The sequence below is a fragment of the Eimeria tenella genome, genomic scaffold (genome assembly GCF_000499545.2).
Source record: "Eimeria tenella Houghton genomic scaffold, Eth_scaff89, whole genome shotgun sequence".
Lineage (NCBI taxonomy): Eukaryota > Apicomplexa > Conoidasida > Eucoccidiorida > Eimeriidae > Eimeria > Eimeria tenella.
The window spans coordinates 57,178-77,308 of NW_013543464.1; the positions used below are offsets into that span (position 1 = coordinate 57,178).

The 20,131-nt window shown below is 49.7% G+C and overlaps 3 protein-coding genes across 3 annotated transcripts; 2 read left to right on the forward strand and 1 right to left on the reverse strand.

Annotated features, from left to right (window-relative positions):
• Window positions 1–4,051: 4,051 nt before the first annotated feature.
• ETH_00033085 (uncharacterized protein) lies at window positions 4,052–5,908 on the reverse strand (the record flags this gene model as incomplete). Its single annotated transcript, XM_013378478.1, has 1 exon — window positions 4,052–5,908. One exon carries the CDS (start codon window positions 5,906–5,908, stop codon window positions 4,052–4,054), a length of 1,857 nt encoding a protein of 618 aa, XP_013233932.1.
• A 4,896-nt stretch (window positions 5,909–10,804) lies between these two features.
• ETH_00033090 (uncharacterized protein) lies at window positions 10,805–12,942 on the forward strand (the record flags this gene model as incomplete). The annotated part of the gene is made up of 9 exons (XM_013378479.1): window positions 10,805–10,883; window positions 11,002–11,074; window positions 11,236–11,336; window positions 11,601–11,666; window positions 11,858–11,952; window positions 12,211–12,311; window positions 12,470–12,499; window positions 12,690–12,780; window positions 12,865–12,942. The coding sequence occupies 9 exons, from the start codon at window positions 10,805–10,807 to the stop codon at window positions 12,940–12,942; spliced, it is 714 nt and encodes a 237-aa protein (XP_013233933.1).
• A 1,840-nt stretch (window positions 12,943–14,782) lies between these two features.
• On the forward strand, window positions 14,783–17,544 carry ETH_00033095 (MORN repeat-containing protein, putative; the record flags this gene model as incomplete). Its single annotated transcript, XM_013378480.1, has 5 exons — window positions 14,783–15,288; window positions 15,718–15,890; window positions 16,299–16,401; window positions 16,841–16,989; window positions 17,303–17,544. The coding sequence occupies 5 exons, from the start codon at window positions 14,783–14,785 to the stop codon at window positions 17,542–17,544; spliced, it is 1,173 nt and encodes a 390-aa protein (XP_013233934.1).
• Window positions 17,545–20,131: the final 2,587 nt, after the last annotated feature.

Genomic DNA, 20,131 nt, shown 5'->3' on the forward strand with positions numbered 1-20,131 from the left:
GTGCGCCAAAAATGCATGATTCTCACGAGGGTTGACATGTCTCCAGGCATTCTAGTCGTCGGGTCCATGAAAGCCTTTTGTTGCCTTCCTCCCAGTTGCAGTTTCGCCCTGTGCACTAGTTCCCGTGCCTTCCATAGCGTGCATCGCTATTTACAGGTTAAATCTAACCGCTGTTCGTTCAGGAGCCGTTGTGCAGATGGAGATGGCTAGATATTAGTATGTTAGAAAAAAGTTAAGGAGGTAAGCGGACGAATCTAGAACATGACTGTGCCGTTGCATTCTGCCCGTGGATACGATCGTAGTAGAAGCTATTTGCTCATCTTTTTGCGTACTGCCAGGCCTGCAACTACGTCTTCACTTCATGGTAGTCACGTTCCTATACAAACATAAGAAAATATTACCCTCCTTGAGACATCGGGAATGCATTTTTGGGCGTCAAAGTATCCCATGTGGCTTCGCGGGTGCTTCCTTCAAATTAGGGAAAGGGACAGACGAGCAGAAGCACCATCCCTGCCTGCTCTACTGTTCTCAGATTGATCAGCGTTACTGAAATACACCCTTCACATATCTGGACACACTTGATGCAGTACTACACTGAGGTGATCTTGCAGCTATAATATTATCCAATGACTGTTTCAGCATGAGCTTCTCCCTGGGCTTAGCACCTACGCCTTGTCCATAGCTCTTTCTCCAACAAGGGGTCTTCCGTCAACGCTTTTCATGCCTGCCACCTGTTTTCAAATTGGCCAGCCTTCGCTACCCTCCACTAGAAAGCTATCTGGAAAAAACATGGCCGCAATCAACTTAGGATTTCTACAGAGCCATTAGGGAGGACTCGGACCCCTATGGACCATCGTAGGCAGTTTCTAAGCTTAAATACGTCCACAGGTTGTCACTTGCATGGAGGCCAGCCGCTGAGTGACACAGTGGGTACTTAATTCATGCATATCACCGCCTCTTTGCCACAGGACAGGTTCAAGTTTGTTGCAACCATCTCATGAAGCCACAAACGATGCGCAGTTTCTTGCAAAGCAGCTAATCAAGCGGGTAGCTTAGCCTGCGGATCTCTTATAGCCGCAACGTGGATAAGGGACTACTTCCTGGCCTTGATGCCAGCCTGCTGTTCGTCAACACCCTCTTTTACCAGCAGCTGTACGCTTTTTCTTGTGAAATTACAGATAAAGCGCCAAAAGAAGATAAGTGTCCTTAGAACTCAACGAACACACTCATGACCCTTCAGTTTTGAGATACAAACCCGAGTGAATGTCAAATATTTGATCTACGTCTGGCGGGAGGTGGCTTTTGAGTTGGAGAAAAGCAGTGCCACACTCGCGCAGCGTAGGACTCGTTTCAAGTGAGCAAGGTGCTGCTCTCACGGGATTCTGCAGACGATTGTGTCGTCTAAGCATGCAGGCGCAAAAATCCAGCTCTAGCAAGCAGTCCACCATGACCTGCTGGCAAGAAAGCCTGCTACGCCAAGAGGTGGGCGAGATCGTTTGCGATGCCCGTTAGGCATAAGGAAAGTCAAACACTTGAGGCAAGCCTACCAAGCCTTCGTATGTGATTATGCCTTGGGTAAGGTGATCGGAAGAGGACTTTTCTCCCTACAGGTCATCGAATAATTAATGCATTTAATGAAGTTCATACATGCAGGCAAGCTTTTGCATGGACTCCGAAATTCAGGATCGAGGAGCCTCCTCCATGTTTCCCTGCGTGGAGTCCCTGTCAACACGGGGAAGTTCGTAACGCTACCAGCTGTATGGGCTTAGATTTTTAAATCCAAGACCCTCTAGAAAAGCTGCACTTCCAATCTCGTTAATGCAAAGGGGCCGGAAGCTCAAACGCACCTCTGTTCCTTCCGGCATAGAATGACTTCCTTGCACCTACATGATCAATTTACCTCTCCTGCAATATCACCATAAATTTTGTAGCCACACGTATTCGGAAGCGCATCGCCTTACTTTTTAGTAGACGCCTGTCGTAAGCCGCAAGAGGCAACAGGAAAGGCGCTGGTTAGGGAACCATTACGGAATAATTGCCCACTCCTTGAATAGCGGATCTGGATTCCCTTCAGCCACAGTGCCGCATGTATTGCTTTCTTCAAAGTCCAGCAATACTGCAGTTGGCTCTGTCCTAGACTCTTCAGGGAGTTCTGCGTACGACACTTCGGCCTCAGTTCTCCAGGGCAGCGCAGTGTTTCCCTGAGATCCACCCTTGTTCCGATGAAGATTAGACTTGGGTCAAATTCATTTTTTCCCCTTTTCAACGCAAAAATGGCTATGTTCGTGCTCTAGATGCCGCAGGGGAAAGTTCGCAGCTCTCGACAGGGAACGGACTGGGATACATTAAGAGAATGTCTTGGGACACGCACTACGTGCCAAGTAATTACTACTCAAGCCTTTTCAACGCACGGTAATGCATGGCACAGCTTGGAACTCCTCTGAATCACTTGCATCGTCTCTTTCGGCCTAAAAAGCCCTCTAAATCGTTTTGCCTGTCCGTACATCCTCTTTTCGTTTGCGACGCCTCGAAGCACAACTCTCCATAGATGCTTCGGCTGCTGCAGCCCTGGCTCAATTCAGCCGTACGAGTTGGCTCTCACGGCACTTATAACAGGCATGTTGATGAACGGGCTATTCAACTCTAATAAGTGGTCCTGACGAATAAGTGGTCCTGAGGTTAACACAACAGTCGCTAATCGTTGTCGGATAGGTTAGAATGCTGATACCAAGTGCTCAGCAAAATGGGCGACTCCAGCACTATTGTTCCTTTTCTAACCTAGCTTATTGCGTCGTATCCAGCTAATTTTTAATTTCCTCCTCAAATTCGACTGCTGTTTCGGTGTCCCTGCCCTTTTCTGCTCCAGTGACGGCGGAATCAGCAACACTTTCTTTAGCACCTTCTGTCAGTTTCAGACAGCCACAACTATCCAGCAAAAAGCGTTACCTCGGACTGATGGAGAGCAACAGTAGGCAGCGTTCGGAAGGACAGACTGCACATTCTACGTAGACAAACTTAGAAAGGTATACTGTCTTGGTTCTGCAAGGTCAGAAGGCTCCACTGGATCAGCCCACCTGAAGCTATACAAGGCAGCAGCTGCAGGGGATTGCAAAAAGTGTGTTCATAGTTTCTTTCGAAAAGGCAGTTAGAATGTCACGCAGCTTTATGCAGCTTTCCCGGGGGTACACGCCCGAAATACAGCAGCACGGGAGAGTAGAATGCAAAGCTGCTAGAGAAGGTGAACCCTCTCTACTTGTTTTTTATGAGTCCTCTCCACCAGGGACCAGGGTCCGTATGCTTCTGGGTCTCCGTTCCTGCCAGTCCCCAGTGGTAAACTTACAGTCAGGCGCCACGAAAATGTAGCAGCCCTGTACCGGAACACCAGGCTCTGCAGAAGCACGTGAAGCGAACAAAAGAAGCACCTGGAGCTTTTAGAAATTTCAACTGCAGCACCTCGCCCTCCGCATGCACTTATTTTCTGTCTCGCGATAAGCCGCTGGAAGAAAAGTAGCCTCAGAGACGCAACAGTTACAATGGACAGCAACTACATGTAGTGCCAGCGGCAGAAGCGGCGAAGCGCAGCACCCGCAGCGCCACAGAAAAGCTTTTCGTCTGCATCGATACCCAGCCCGAAGAAATAAAACATACTGAGGCGAGCTGACGAAGTTGCTGGTGGATTTGAGCGGCGGCTTCTGTTAAGGGCCCCCGAGCCGCCAATTGAGTCTCCTGAAGCAGGCTGCTGTGTTTTAGCCCACTGCTTGATTATGGCGCTGTCTTCAAATTCAGCCCCCCATAGTAGATGAGTACGACTGGTGAGTTCGTCTGTCGGCCCCCATACAGACCACCAAGCAGCCACACAAAACCGCGCGTTGGCTCAGGTGAAGCAAAAAGAAACAACTTGGGGAATTAGAAGCCTCGCCGAGTCAAGCTCAGGGAGGCCCCATGCAGAGCAGTTGAGCCAGAGACTGAGATCAAGCATGCCCATTACGTAGAGATCGACATGCCAACGGGAAAAGCAGAGTCACATTAAGCCAAGGATGAACCTGACTTTTCAAAGTAAAGCGATTCCCGCCCTGAAAAGCTGCACGTCAACTTCGCTTGCTGGAGCAGTTTCGAATTCCAAGAGGTCTCCTGCAGCTTCCAGGGTAGCCAGCTTATGATGGAAGGCTTTCTCCTTGCCTTGCCTGTCAGCATCTATGATTTCTTCTGCGAGCTTCTCCAACTGACCGCTGTTCCAGTGCTTTTCTAGATGCTCTAAATACTTTGGGTCGTGGTGATCAGCTGTTCTCCTTTTAACTAGAACTTGGGAAATGTGGGAGAGAAAATCAGTGAGTGCCCCGAAAATTCCAAGGTTGCTAAACCGCTGCTCAGCCTTCTCAATCACGACCGCCGGGCATTCAAACCTGTAAAGATAGTTAATCCATGTTTGCTGATGGGGCATGCCCTTAACTTGATCGACAAAGTCTCCCAAATCACCTACTATTCGACTGAAGCGCTGGGCCATCTTGTCTGGAACTTTTTTGTCACCCAAGATCTGTATGATGGAGCCAGCTAGAAACTCCATGAGACACTCTGCTTGATACTTTGTGACATCCCCTTGAATCGTTGTCATTCCTGCCTCTTTTTCTCTCTTGTCAGCCCGTTTTACAGCATCCGAGATGCCGCCCAGATACTTATTGAATTTCTTTAAGAAGTAGGAGAATTTCACAGGCGTGAAGTCCACAGGTGGTTGTTCTACAGCGTCCCTCAAATCCGTAGAGCCTGTCGAGGCCCTTCGTGAATGCGCTGTGGCGTCAGCAGATCCCATAAACCGTTGCTTACTTGCCTTTAGTTCTTGTATACGTACGCTCATTGCCTCCACCAGTGAAGCTGTAAAAGCTACCCTCACCAGGTGCAATGTTTTTTCACGAAGACTAGCGGAATCTTCTGGCTGCAGTTGAAAGGCTGACAGTACAAGGTTTTCGACGTATGACGTAACACTCAGCTCTCCGGCATCTTGTCTATACGTAGAGATATACCGGCGGGCAAAGTCATGTTGCACATCTGCTCCGACCGTGCCAGCATGTTTCAAAAACTCCTCCAGGGCCGCTCTTAACGCTATAGAAGCTTCGGTGGTCTTCTGCTTCACTGCTTCTGTTTGTGCAGCTGCTTTAGCTTCTTCTTCCCGTGTTGTTTCATGTACAGCAACACCAGGGTCATATGCGGCAGGTGCTGTCGGTTCATAGTTGCCCGGTTCGCCACCCCCTGCAGCAGGAGGCAACTCAGTCTGTGAAGGCTTCTTTTCACTAACGAGGTTCGTTTCTTTGTGGATACCTTTTGCTGTCACTGGTGTCTCCTCAACTTTTGGCTCCTCTGGCTTGCTTGGCTCCGCTGCCATTACTTGGGGCTGTTCTTGAGGGTGCGGAGGAGGTGAAGCAACTTGAGGGGGTTCCTCAGGTTGCAAAATCTGAAAAACTGGTGGCGGCTGTGAAATCGTGACGGGTTGCGGCTGCACCTGAGGCTGCTGCGGGACCGGTGGTTGCACTGGTGGGCCCGTTGCACCACCCTGTCCTTGTAGGCTTGGAACTGCAGTATTTCCTCCAACAGGTAAATGGTTCTCATTTGGCTCGATATTGCCTTTTGTTCTCAACGACCACGCCAAAACAAGAACTAGAAGTCCGGCAATGGCAGCTGCAAAGTACGTTCGTTGAGCTTTTGCCGGAAACGCACCGCCGAAAATTCCACGGCCAGCTGTGAAGCTTGTTTCATATTCTGGCTGCGCGTGTTCGTCAATTTTGAATGAAAGAGCCTGGAGAGCAGCATCTGCTTCTTTCCCCAAGTCGCCCGAACCCCCAGAAGCCGCCTGTGGGCTATCGGAGACAGCCGCGGGGGAGGTGGCACTCTCCGAGCCACTCTTCCCTGCACTCATTGCATTCAGATGAAGTTGCGGTGTTGGTTGGAATGGGGAGGAGCTGAGGGCGTGGGCGCGGCGGAAGTCAGAAGGCAGCCTTCAGGCTCCGGGGGACTGGGAGAGGCCAGATCAGGCCCAGAAAGCTTTGTAACTATTGATATCACAGAAGCAATCAGTGCGATGTACAAAAGAATACCAAACCTATACAAATAGTTGCTCAGAGCTGGAAAAAATGACATGAACTGTGAATGGGCCTATGATAATCTGTGACTGAACGCCCTGCCCTCTTTGTGCGGGCGATCGCGTGGAGACTGGCAAGAGACAGTCCAAGGCTTCCCCGCAATTTTCAAGGGGTCAATTCGTTCAGAAATTGAAGAGATCGTAGTATGGCTTACGAAAAAAAAATGTCGTCTGGCGTCTTATAACTCGTTTGGCTTCCACCCTGTTCCGCATTGTGCAACTACTGTCTGCGCAGTCCTGGGGGCTGAAGCTGCCACACGGGACGCGCTCGCGGTCTTGATTGGCTTCAGCATAAATTGTATTCTTAAGATAGTGAAATTTGGTTTCTAAGAGATTGCCCATTGTTGTCTCGCTTGAGTAGAGTGCCTCAGAATAATTCTGGCCTCGGCTGCACGACGTCATGCTCGATTGGTGGATGCTGCACTTGCTGCACTTCAAATTCGAATAACCTATGTGAAATTGGAACTTCGGCAGAGTAATTCAGAATTTCCCTTTAAGTTTTTCGTTAATTTACGTACGGACGCATGGCTTTCATTACGGGACCGTTCCCCCTGCACCGTGTTCGCCTGAGGTTGTGTTGGTGACTACATAAAGGCTCGATAATGGCCCTCAAACGCAAAATATACTGGCATGCAAAATGTATATGCAAATATGCAGTCTATTAAGAGGAAAAGATGGAGCTTCCAGGTTGTTTTGGCACTACATGTAATGCTGCGCGTTGCAGTGCAGTACCAAGGTCGGTCTTAGAGGGCAAACAAGCCCTCCAGGGTGAAAAAACACACTCGAAATACCAATTAAGTCAAGTGTGCACAAATAAAGCCTTAAGGCTGACTAAACCCTCATAAGTAGAAAATCAAGCTGTGGGTTCAGGGCCAGCAGCAACTGTGCATCTAGGCACTGAACACACTATGGGAGCAGGGTCTCTGGAAAATTGGAGCTATTACAACTCCGTACCTACAGTCCTGCTGTAGGTACGGGGTTTTAATAGCTCCAGGTTTTCCTAACAACAATTTTTGGTGTGTCAAGGTGTAAAACTGTTTGTGACGGACGCCAAAAGACCTCCTAGGTTACAAGGCCACGGAGTACTGTGGCGTGACTTTCTAATATTGGAGGCTCCTCCGGCATGGCGTGCGCTGTCCCACATGCCACTTTCGCCGCCGCAGCATGCCGGTAGCCCATTCATACGCGGTGACACCCTGGCCTCTAGCCAGAGTCGACACACAATCCTCAGGAAGCCGCAGCACTCTGAGGTTCGACCACTTTATAGCCAATGCTCTAATGCACCTAAACGGCGCATAAATACCCAAGAGGGCTTCATATATGCGTCCAGCAAAACCATAACAACACGAAGTTAGGTAATTCACTTCTTATGCATGCTACACAGCAAGGCGGGGCAATTGCTGGCCTGGTTTGCACGCAATTCCTCGCGTCACCACTGCGGTGCTGCACAATCTGCATATGCAAGTGAGTTCCCTTCTAGTGATGGAATATCCCACATTTAGCCTACTAGGCCTCCTGCTTCACACTCTGGCGCCTCGTTGCCCCTTTTTGCTATTCAAGAAGTTCCCACCGCAGCCTCAGTTGGTTAATCTTATCCGTTTCTTAGTTTTAGGTTCCTCCTTCCGTCTACGAGAGGCATTCTCGGTGCCACACCCTTTCGTAATTCCTTACCTGCAGCCTAATCCACTCATACGACGAAATGACTTGGTTCATGCGTACATGCAGCCGGATAAGGCCTTTTGCTATCCCTTGGTTCCCCTCATAGCCTGTCAGAAATCGGGCTGTTTGTAGCACTGTGTCCTACTTTATCACACCCCTTGAACTTCCCTTTGAATATCCTGGCTACATCCATAGCACGTTGGTGCCTTGTGCTCGAATCATTGAAATCGCCGCGGTCCCACGACTCGCCCTGGCGTGCTTTTTCCATGCCTTTTCCGAAGTCCTGGACGTTGTGATAGTCCTTAACTCATCGCTATGTCTTGATATACAAGGGTGCACCGGTGCGGGCCAGGTTTTCGTTGCCTATTTCCAAAATCACACCTTCAGACCACTTCACGGTTATCCCTTCTGTTATTCCAGTACCTAAGTCCCCAGGAAGTTTTGCATGGCAGAAATTTTGTTAGGGCTTCAATCTTCGTGGTGCGGTTTTTGGGACATGCGCTTTGCTCGCTTTTGCCCAGCACTTTTGGGATATCCTTGACGGACAGAGGACAGAATCGATTATGGCGTGATCGGCTCTGTAGCTCTCATACAACCATACCTGCCGTGTCCCCAAGCTACTTCCAATCCAACGAGGCGACTAACCAGCTCACTGGCGCATCGGCAGGGGACCTGTGCCTATTCAAACGAAATGGATCTTCACGACGCCGTAGCCCATATGCGTTCGACCTAGATGCCTCATGGAGTACCCGGACAGTTTTCATGGAATTCGGCAAAACAGAGACTATCAAAACACCTTTAAAGTCAAATCAAGTAGAGAAATTATGAAGCGAAATGAAGGAGCCACTGCAGCTACATAGGGAAAGGGATCACACTCCTGCGGTCGCCCAGGAGGCCGGCAAGGCTGTAGACCAGATGTATGTCATTTGAAGGCTATCCAGAGGCAGAAGCGTTAGCGTTTGTCGAGAACACTTTTCAGTTCCCTTGCTACCGCCAACGCCCAAGGAGGCCACGATCATGGCCACCCCCACGTCCATGGAAGTGTGCAGCTGCGAGCTTACAGCAGTGACTGTTAGTTGTTTGTGTAGAGGCTCAAAGTATTATGAAGCAGCTCCCATATGTTGCGCAGGGTCTTGGGACCTACGGGCTACGTAGCACTGTGCAGCCTAACAGAAAGGCCTTCCTGACATCTCTACTATCCATCAAGAACCCTTGAACAAGACAAAAATGTGAGTCAGAAGATTAGGAGCTTCGAAAGCACACCATGTGGTAAGGCAATGCTCCGCAATGCTCCACCACACGGCCTGCACAGGGTATTCACCTACCCAGAGGGTTGCTACAGGCCCCCAACCCCGGCTAGGCTGCAGAGCTCCGCTGCTCTAGCCGCCCTCAAAACTATTTCACAAGTACACCTGCGTAACCAGCACCATGAATGAGTTCGCTGAGTCTCTCCAAGACGACTTTCGCCCTCCATGACTGTGCATAGAATCAAATAGCCCTCCTTGGAGCTTGCAATGGCATCAGGCAGAAAGCTCCTCAATGTGAAGTTTTCTCAGCACACCAAAAAGTTCCACTGCATCGCCGCAGAGTGTGCTTCCATGCATCAGTAAACAGCGGAGTGCTGCAAATGAGACTCATTCATGAGCCTTGTCCCTTGGGCGCATTCCACATTTTTTCAGCTTCTATCGATTCAGTCTTGCCCGCTGCTATGGGTATACTTATATCTTGCAGTAAGTGCACATTTGAGGGGCGATCACAATGCTACAAGGAATGCCTGAGCACAGCAATAACGCCCTCCGAATCCGCCCCTAAGCCTATGAACACTCTCTCTTCCTTGATGTGCAGGGCTCACCGGAGGAGTAGTCCACATCTACATGCCTGCTATGTAGTACTTTCAAAATAATACAAAAAACAAGTGGTAGGGATATAACTGCAGATTTCGAAAGGTTTTGACGTTAGGGGCCCCATTCCAGCCCCCAAAACACACGGCGGCTCTCGCACAGTCGGCTGTGGGAAGCCTGTAAATTACAGCGAGCGATGCCATTCATTTGCGCTTTGAAAATCTTATTTGAGCTTGATATGCAGGAGGTTTTTTTGCCTCTATCAATTTATTTTGTCCTTGTCTTGTTTGCTCGTCTAGGACAAGTTACGTGCTCTTCACGCCCCTCTGCTATGATTTCACATATGTTTCTTTCCTTCTTTGCGCATGAAGGAGCAACAGAATTAACAGTACGTGGTTTTTTGTAAACAAAAGTCTTGGTCTATCCCATTTTCTGATTGGAATTGTTTCAACATTGTTTCATTGCCTCATTTGGGGCCAACTTTCCGCGCGCGTGTATGGGCTGAAGATACACCAACTAAGTGCTAGTTGTACACCTAAAGGCTAAACGAACACCTCCTTGCTAGCGTAAGGAGCCGAAGTCACTTGGCTTATTCTTTCGCGTCCATACTCTCCGCGCAGAGTACCCCCTGCCAGTAAGAACTACACATTGCAGGTGGCGGCCCCCGAGGCCGAAAGGGCCCCCACAAGGGGAGCCACTAGCCCGAAGGGGTGGTGAAGACCCAGCCATTGAGCCTTTCCGCATGGCGATGAGTCCGATTCAGTCTTCCACGATCTCAGACTTCCCAGTGAGCTGAAGCTGTCGAAGCGTCCTCGGTAGATTGCAATGCCGCTTCAAACCAGCGGCGAAAAACTTGGAAAATCGATATCTTTGTTTTCGTTTGTGCAGAAGCATAGTAACTTATACTGAGACTGCGGCGTATGGGTGGAGTTGCGGCATGGGGAGGTGGGTTGCTGAGGTATTGGGATCCCAGGGCACGGTAGCCTTTGCGCCATTACAGATTACCACATCTAGCGAAGCGTGCATGTGTAGGTACTTGTTAAAGTGAGCTTCAAGAAGAACCAGGAAATTGAAGGAGTGTGCTAGGCGCTCAGCCCGGCAATGGCCGACATGGGTGTGCTGACTCGTTGCTGCGCACTTGGACAGGCTTGGCTCCTACCCCTAAACGGGCGAGATGACCTACCGCGGAGGGAGAAGGGAGAAGGCAGAGCCCTTCGATCACCTTGTTAAACTTTTGGTCCTCGGCGATAGCTGTGAGTTTACCTTATGTAGGAAACGATAAACCCGTGAGAACGCCGCGTTGGCTGCACAGTCCAGGGGTGTAGTGCTTCATTTTTTGAGCTGTCTTGCCTGGACATGTGCTGTATGCAGCCGTTGGAAAGTCGAGCCTTCTTCTGCGCTTTGCGGAAAATAAATTCGACCCAAATTTTGTACTGACCATCGGGTGAGACAGATATCTTCGCTCCAGCTTGCACGGGGCACGAACTCGTTAGCTTTTCGTGTGGAGTTCAGTGAAATCTGAGCAGGTAGATTGCAAATACATCAGCAGTCAGAGACTAATTCTTCTTGAGGACTGAACACTACTGTGTTGTGGTTGGGGCTCAGCGTCGACTTCAAAACGAAAGTTGTTGAGTGTGGTGGACGGCGCATAAAGTTGCAAGTCTGGGATACAGCAGGCCAAGAGCGCTTCCGTACTATCACGCCTGGTAAGAGTGTTGAGTGGTGCATGATGTTGCTTTCATAAAATATGCCAGCTACTTCTGCTTAACAGAGTGATAAGTGCAGCGATTTGTAGTAGAAACAGCTGCACGTAATACATAGAACTACACACTGCACAGACAATGATGCATTATTGCCACTCTTAATGCTGCTCCAGGTCGGTTTGCCTTTTCATACTGCACTGAATGGAATTTGGGGATATATGAAGTGCGTCATATGAGGCCTTTTCTGATATCAGTGGCTTTTCTCAGCATACTTCAGGAGCGCCATGGGAGTCATGCTGGTGTACGACATAACGAACATCCAGACTTTTCACAGTACGTTTGCTGGTTCATTACTGCAGTTCGCTGTTAAGCGTGGATGTATTATTGCCTGCTGGACATCTCTATGGTTAAAGTCAAGCGTTTCCTGTGCTTGCTTTGCAAGTGCGCTGTGCCACGCGGAAACGGTATTTCTCGATTTGCTGCATAGCATTGCTTCATGTTTGTTTACTCCTGGTGCCATGCAGATATCCGTCGCTGGATGCAAAATGTGGAGGAATACGCAGATCCTAGCATCGTGCGTGTCCTAATTGCCAACAAGCTCGACCTGCAGGCCCAGAGGGTGAGAGCAATCATATCCCCTCAGACAAGAACAGTTGATGCTGACGAATTTGAATGTTTCAACTTGAGAGTCCAATTATGCAATAAAATGCACTTGAATAAATGTACACGGATTGCACGTCTATGGTCACGACAAAACACAACGGCGGTGAACGCAAGCAAGCTCACGGCTGCCCTCAACAATCTCGTGGAGAGCTGAGTGTCCTTCACTGATTGTGGAAGTGCCTTACTTCCTGCGACCACATCTTGGGCTGTTCAGCAGGTGTCTCGGTCCAAGGGGGAGGATTTGGCACGCGAGTATTCCATCCCCTTCATTGAGACGTCCGCTAAAGGCAACGTCAACGTTGAGGAAGCATTCATGTAAGTCTAATTTTCCTGCCCTGCGTCTAGCCCTCTTACGGCACATCTCCCTAAACAAAACAGAACGCATAGCTCCTGCAGTAGCTCTTGTATTTGCGCCCTTCGGATATTTTTTCCCTGCAAAACTGCGACGTTGAGTACAGTGTTCTGAATTTCAGGTGCGCGGCGAATAGAATAAGAGATATCCGGTAGGTCAATTTCCTCTACAGCCAAGTATTCCTGTTGCCTTCACATCAACGAGTGGAACGGGAGACAACTATGGTATTTTTCGTAGCGGAGATGTTGCTGCTGGAAGTAGTGGCTGCACGGTTCGCCTGGGGTCGCCTATACCGCGCTGCATCGCGTTTTAGAATTGGCTTGTCTCCTTTTTGTCTGCAGCTTCTCGCCTGGCCCAGTAGAGTCTGCGGGGGAGCAAAATCCTGCAGCATCTTCATCACAGCAGCTGTCTAATCAGGTCGTGGTGTCACGGGTAAGCTTGCGCTGCGAACGATACTTTCGTCCCTGTATTCCGCTGCCTCTATCCCTTCTCGTTTGCTTTTTGCTATGAACTCAGAAAGATCATGCTAGGTTATATGATATTGCCACAGATAGCACCGCACGAGATTGCGAAGGCGAAGGTTGTTCAATTTAGAGATGTCGTGGGTAGATGCAGCGATGGCCCGCATTTGTTGTACACATTAGGCATCCTTTGCAGCCTCTTGGCAAAGTGCGGAATGCGGCAGTGGTCAAGCAGAAGTAAATTAATGCAATTAGAAGACAAGTTACGTAGATCGTGGACTGATTTGCGGCTTTGTGCTGTCGCTGCTTTCCCCACAGCAAATCTCTGGACGGAGGAAGTGCTGCTCGTGAGGCACACAAGCGTGTCTCTCATTGTCGGGTTTTTGTAATGTGAATATTGGGATATGCATTTTCCCCCTAATAACAGCACTATGCTTGCTGCTCTTCAAGCAACGGTGTTCCAGTGGTTTTCCCAGAGCCGCTTTAGCTCCGAACAGATCACCCATGTGATGGAAAGCCCATTGTTTTGGTCTTTATCCGTCCAAAGGGCTGTCCCTAAACGATGTACGGCAAAACGGCAAAGTGTCTGGGGAAAATTGCCGAATTGTAAAAATATGGAGCAATGCCGCATGTGCGCGCACAGTCGCTCGTTACTTGAGAAGCCGCGTACGGGACACGGAACAGGCGAGCAGACGAAGTGATTCATCTCCTCCGTTTGCATCCGCCCTTCTGGTCAAGCGGAGTGCTTTTTGCATCACTGAAGTCGTTTACACATTTCCGCCTTATGGAGCTGCTGCATTTGCAGCTTAACCAATGTCTTGTTGAACAATTCGAGATGAGGAGGGTAACTTGAGTGCAGATAGCGTTCAATCGTGCCGCTGCAGCATTTTCGAGTGCTTCGGCTGCACGTGATCGGACAAGTTCTGAAGGCCTTCCCTAGACACTTTTTAGGGCGGATAGTCCAGAACTGCACAAGTGTAGTGTAGGGTGGCTCCTGCCGCTATCACACGCTTGCTATCGTAGGGTGGAGGCCTGCGGGAACTTTACCCAAACATATTTGCGTTTAGACTCATTGTAGCTTAATTCAGCTAGCTCAGTGGGAACACGTTATGGGGTGATCTCCCAGTACTGCCATCAAGCTCCCAATGACCGCAATATGCAGTGAGAGTATCTGGCAGTGGTGTGATTCTATAGGGAGAGGGGGAGTACATGTGGTTCTTGAAGCTCAGCTCATGTGGTCGAACATTTCAGTTTTACTGCAGCTGTGTGGCTTTCTTTTTTACTGAAATTCCAGTGAATCCATTAAGTCTGCACTAGCTTCGTACTCCGTGGGTTGCCACTATGGAAGCCACGGAATGAGGGAAACATTGAGAGGAGCGGCTGCACTGCTCGTTTGAACAGGCTTAAAACCCAGTTTTCCTGGGAGCCTCCCAAATTTTCATTGTGTCCCTGACTGAAGATCACCTTCAGCCCCGAATGCTCCAAGCCAGTGTTGGTGGTCAAGCCGAACATGTACAGGCACATGAGTTGACTACTCTGCCAAAGTGCTGCATTCTTAAGGGGCTTTGATATAGCATTTAACATTGTACGGGGAAATATTTTCTCAGGTCTGAAGGCTCCCTGTTTTCGAGCTATGTTGAACACAGGGAGGAGCAACAGCTGCCACTGGACTCGCTCTGCAGCGCTGCAACGGCACGCGAATTTGAGGAAGAAATAGGCGTAAAAAAATTCGGTTACTTCAACTTATATTTATGTTTCTTTTAGGTACTCGTAGTCATTAATGAGGCACTTTTGGGCCCGTTCATTTTCGCTGGCCCTTTCAGCTGCAAACAGAGAAGAGGGAGGGGGTTCCGCTGTCTACAAGTATTCTGTCCACAGCTCGTTTCTTCCTCCCCTCTCCTGCATCTCCCTCATCGAATAGCTGTCAACGCTCCGTATTCCACAGTTAATTCGATCTGAAAGTCGCCGCATAAATGGGATGTTCAGGGAGCAAGGCCGCTGCGGCCGCCCGCCCCCCCTCGCCTGCATCAAAACCGAGCATTGAAGAACCAAAAAATGAAGGAGGAGAGGAGGAAGCTCAAAACTCTGTACATGGTGAGTCTGCTGCTGTCCCAGATGCCAACGGGAGTTCTGCTTCGGCCCAGCCTGCTGCAGCTCAGCCGGAGCGAGAAGTTGACCTGCTTGAGGACGTGGATCCCCTTGAGGGGATAGACTTGAGTATCCCAGAAGACTGCGAGGAGGTGGCAATGAAGAACGGAGTGACTTACAGGGGAGAGTGGAGAAACGGGAAGCAGCACGGGAGGGGCGAGCAGCGGCAGGCGCAAGGCGTCGTTTACACTGGCCAGTTCAATCAAGGCCAAATTGATGGGTTCGGGCGGCTCACGAGGTCAGATGGCAGCAAATACGAAGGAGAATTCGTCAAGGGAAAAGCTGAAACTCGCACGAGGCCTGGAGTGTACACTTTTCCCGATGGCTCGAAGTAAGGCACAGAAGTTCTTGAGCATTTCTTTCTTTGGCTGACGCTCCGACATGTCACACCAAAAGTATAAATAATGGAAATACGTTATGAGAAGGCAAGAAAAACGTCGATTGCGTCTGCGTTGGTTGGTGCATTTTACGTAGGATCCGTGTCTGGTCGTATGACGCTTGCGGTTCTCATACTTACAGCAACGTGCACATGTATATCTGCAAGTATTTTCATGCGCCAACAGCGTGATTTTTTTGTGCATCTGCCTACAAGGGCGTCCACGTAGATGAATACTAGCACCCGCTTTTGCACGAATGCACGTGCACACATAGCTGTGCGCCAGACTCTTGAGACCTTGCGCATGCACACGCGTCTTGGAAATCTTATGCCACGCCGGCTAGTAAGCAACTACAATTGGTGCACTTTTTTTAAACGGTGAAGGTACGTAGGCCATTGGAAACAGGACAAGCGAGATGGAGAAGGCTGCGAAACACTGGCTGACGGCTCGAAGTACCGCGGCCAGTTTGCCGATGGACTAAAATCAGGAAAAGGCATCATGACAGCTTCCAATGGAGACGTGTACGAGGGACAGTTTCAGCAGGGCGAGATGAGTGGTGAGGCAGCAGAGGTCACAGTGAGACGTCAGAATAGCAGGCTGTAGTGAACGGTAAATTGAGACTTCGGAAGTTGGCGTGCAGTGTTGAGTGAGATTTAACCAGCAGAGCTGCCCGTTGGCACCTCAGCTGGCGCACCGGCCGCAAGGGAGATGAGCCCTTTTATCAGTTGTAATGTCTTTCGGATGGTTTGTCGCTGCCATTGTTGCCAGTGTAGTCAGCTTCAGCACTTTGCTACGGGGCGCATCTGCGTGTTGACCACTACTTTTTGACTAGCTCTGTAGTGTATATGTGCTGCAATGGGAGGAAGCGAAAATAACCTTTTAACTTGTACTCCTAGGATCTAGAGATATCTTGCTGCTCTTTTTTACGTTACACTTCTGATGCTTTTTGGCCTTTTGGCTGCAGGCTTTGGGAAATACTCGTGGCCAGATGGTCGGGCCTACGAGGGAGAATGGCGCGCAAGCCGAATGCATGGGAAAGGAACATTTTATTTTACTGATGGGCGCAGGTGAGTTGTTTATGCCTGAGGAATTCCAATCTTATAACTGTTTCTTTCAAAACTCGAGGCTATGAAGGCAGGCAGCATAGTGCTGAAATATACGAATTTTTGTGTCATGTATCTGCGTAAGTGGGAGTCACTAGCTTCCAGTATGACTTCGGCCTTCAGTGAGCACGCACTTTAATGTACGGACGGTCCTGTCCGTGTCTATGTACAAAACTGCAAATTGGGGGCGCGTGTGCATTTCTCTTAATAGGAAGGTTAGCATCTGCATAAGTTAAATCGACAGCGCGTCCAGCTTAGTTGCCATTGTGACTATCTGTCCCTTTTGTACTCCGTCAGAGGCTCTTGGATGTGTAATTCTACGAATGCCCCGAGGGTGAGTCAGGAGGACACGAAAGTATTCTATTCCGCTGTTGCTGTTTCTTGTACTGTAACTGCTGGTCAGATATGAGGGCGACTTCGTTGACAGTAAAATGCAGGGAGAAGGATGCCTGACGTGGCCTGATGGCTCTTGTTTTAAAGGCCAATTTAAAAATGGATTGCCCCACGGAGAGGGACGACATACACCGAAAGGAGGAGCGCCTTCTCCATTAGGTGAAGAAGTACATTTAGCTATAGATAAATAGGCCGCGGTAAACGAAAAGCGATTGGGCCGTTTAGTAGTCCGGGAGGTAGCATGCCAGGGGCAGAGAGACTGGTGTTTGTAGCAATGAGCAAGATCATGCTTTGAGTACTTTTAGTGGGATATGCGAACGCCTGTCTTCAAGGGGAGAAAGCTAGCAGCTGCGCACACTCATTGAGCTGCAATTTAGTGTCGTTTGGCACGAGCTGCTATTCGGTCCCATTTTGCTCCCAGCATTTTTCTACTGCTACGTCTGCAAGTCTGCAAATGGGTGTGTTGCTGCAGCTCTGTGGAACCTTGGGGTACGGGTGAAGTGGTTGGAGGAGCCTAATGCGCCCCCTTCCGCTGACGCTCAGGCTACTGAGGGCAAGACAGGTCAGGGCTCCCCTGAAGCCCCGTCAAAGCAGAATTCGGGACTGAGCGGCACACAGCGTGAAGCAGCAGCAGCAGCAACAGCAACGGAAACCAGAGCAACGGCACCGAAGGCAGCAGCAGCACCAAAAGCAGAAGCTGCAGCAGCCAACTAGGCACCTTTTGGAAGGGTCTCTGCAGAAGTGCATGTGCTTTTGTAAATGTTTGGAGGCCAGAGAGCACATTTTGTTGATTTGCGGAATAAGCAAACTTGTGCTGTCTTAGAGAAGCTTTTTAGGAAGCGCCTTGGTAGGATGACCGACGCAAGCGCAATAGAGGCTTCGCGTCTCCTTTTTACTGCACTGTGCAAGCAAAAACTTCCTTGCGAGGCCCTTTTTGGTTTCCTAGGTCATTGCGGCACTTGGGCAACTTCTAGTGGGGATATTTCAGCTACACGTATAGTGATCATTTACACCAGGGACAAAACAGTACCATGTAGGGACAAAACGTCAGAGTAGGAATTGTAGCGGACCACCGAATTGCAGCAGATATAGTGAAAGGTGGACGGAAAACTGATGCCGTGCTTTAGACTGTACTGCTTGCGCAGTTGAGGGCATCTTGGCGTGGCTTCTAGGACTGGTTTTGAACGAGATATGAAAGGGCGCGGAGAGCGCTCAAGACTAAAAGCAGCCTCTCGCATCTATGTGTGTACGGAGCTCCGCGAACTCATAGGGGGATATTGAGTCACGTTGCGTACGCTCATCACTGAGCTGACTGCACAGCTGCCCCGCATGTCTGAGGTTGAGATGCTGTATCTGTCCTCACGGGAAATCAGCGGGTGATGAATGTGAGACTGCTTTAATGTTTGTTTCATGTAAGTGCGGCTCATGGGGTGGAGAGGTCTTCATCCCCTCAACTGAACAGGGGTGAAAGTCATTAAAACTGTTTGTACTTCTGTGCTTCTATTCCTCTGGTCTTGCATGCTTCACTTCAGCCCCGACTTTTTATCCCCTGGGGCAGCCGCGGCATCCCACCGGGTGCGCCGGCACCGATAGGAGACCACCAGCTGTTTCAAAATTTTGGCAGTGTTTAAGTCGCGTCACGAGAAACTGACTTTGTTGTTTTTCCAACATTTTAGAAGCCGAGCTCGTCCTTCATATTCAAAGTCCTCTCAAGGCGATCGAAACACTCTAGGTAACAGCTTCACTAACGGTAGTCCTCGGTAAATGGTTGGCCTTCGGTTTGATCACAGCAGACGCAAACGCCTGTACAAAGAGCAACGGTCCGTTGTGCTCATTCTTTGCAACGGGGCATCGCTGTTACGAGCCTACTTCGTGCCTTGTCTGCAAGACTGAGGGTCATTTGTTGGTGTCAAAGCCTTTCCAGAGTTTCCGCTGCAGCGAGCTGCGTCCCTCCCCAATATATACTAGTTATATGCACGTTATCCACTCATTGGCTTAGTTCAGTGAGCGGCTTTCTGTGCGCGTAGGTCGAAGCACTCTTGGCCATCCCGCAATGCAGGGCCTGCCGCCTCTTCAGGACTACGAGTGAGCCGTATTACGTTGTGCTGAATCATGCACTGCAAGACAATCGCACTACACCAGTGTCTTCAAGTTCAGGCAGGGCACCGACAAGACTGTTACCGCAGGAGAAATGTCTCTTCAGTAGTAATGGGATATTTGTATGTCGCGTAGACTCCAGGGCCTCGTGAGGAGTGCTAGGAAGCTTCATTATATTTGCTGTATTCGTCTGTACTTCTGTGCACCACTCAGCGTGATTCCAAATAGCAATGATTTCTCAACCTCTTGACTTCTGGACTGTCGTCGTAGCTGGTTGTCGGCGAGTCTCTTCCGAGTGCCTGTCTGGCTTCGCGCAGTGCCGTGCTTGTCGCTAGCTCTCTGCATTACCTGTATGTGCCTCTCTCTAGATGCGTGCGTACCTCCGCTGGGCCTATCCGCGTTTTTCACTGTCTTTGTTGACTTGCCTTCATGTATTTCTTTCATTGCCTGTCCCTGCCTGTGTCGGTATTTGCACGCTGGAACGCAAGTCTCTGTCAACTCACTGCGCTTGTCTGTGCGTGCTGCTGCTTGACTGTCAGAAGCACCCGTTTCACGTTAGCTGCACGAAGAGCCCCAGTAGAGAAGACAGTTTCTTTCTACAATCAGTGCAGACGATGGACAAAAAAACAAGTCTGTGTTTGCAGTTTTCAGTGTACACATCGCACCAAGATAACACTTTTAAAAGGAGGATCCCATCAACACAACGAGAAGTAGAGCTGAAAAAAGCGGTGTGCTTCCTCTTCACTCCAAATCTCTTTGTTGCCTTCTGCTGCTGTCCTGTGTAGGAGTTGCACCTTGACCAATCAGTCAGCAATGCAGACAGCGCTGTCCCGGTACAGGCCACGACGCGCGCCGCCACTTGTGCAAGAATGCCTTAGCCAAAATATCAACTTCTGTACCTGAAATCCGATATCCGAACGTCTGACCCGCCCAGGAATCGAATAGTCAAGTTCTCTTCCATAGCCACACTGCAGAAAAGAGCGGCTGCCATGTGGCACGGGCTCAACATACGCTGCGGTCTAGTTAATAGACATCGAGTGATCTTACATACTGAACGCCGGAGTGCACGAACAAGTATACTGCATGCACACTCAGTGGCGCCGGCGACACACATTCAAACGCACCAGGCCGCATGCACACTGCAGCAAGCTGCGCTTTCCCGTCGCTTCAGCCAAAACTAAAAATACGTGAAACCTGTGCAGCA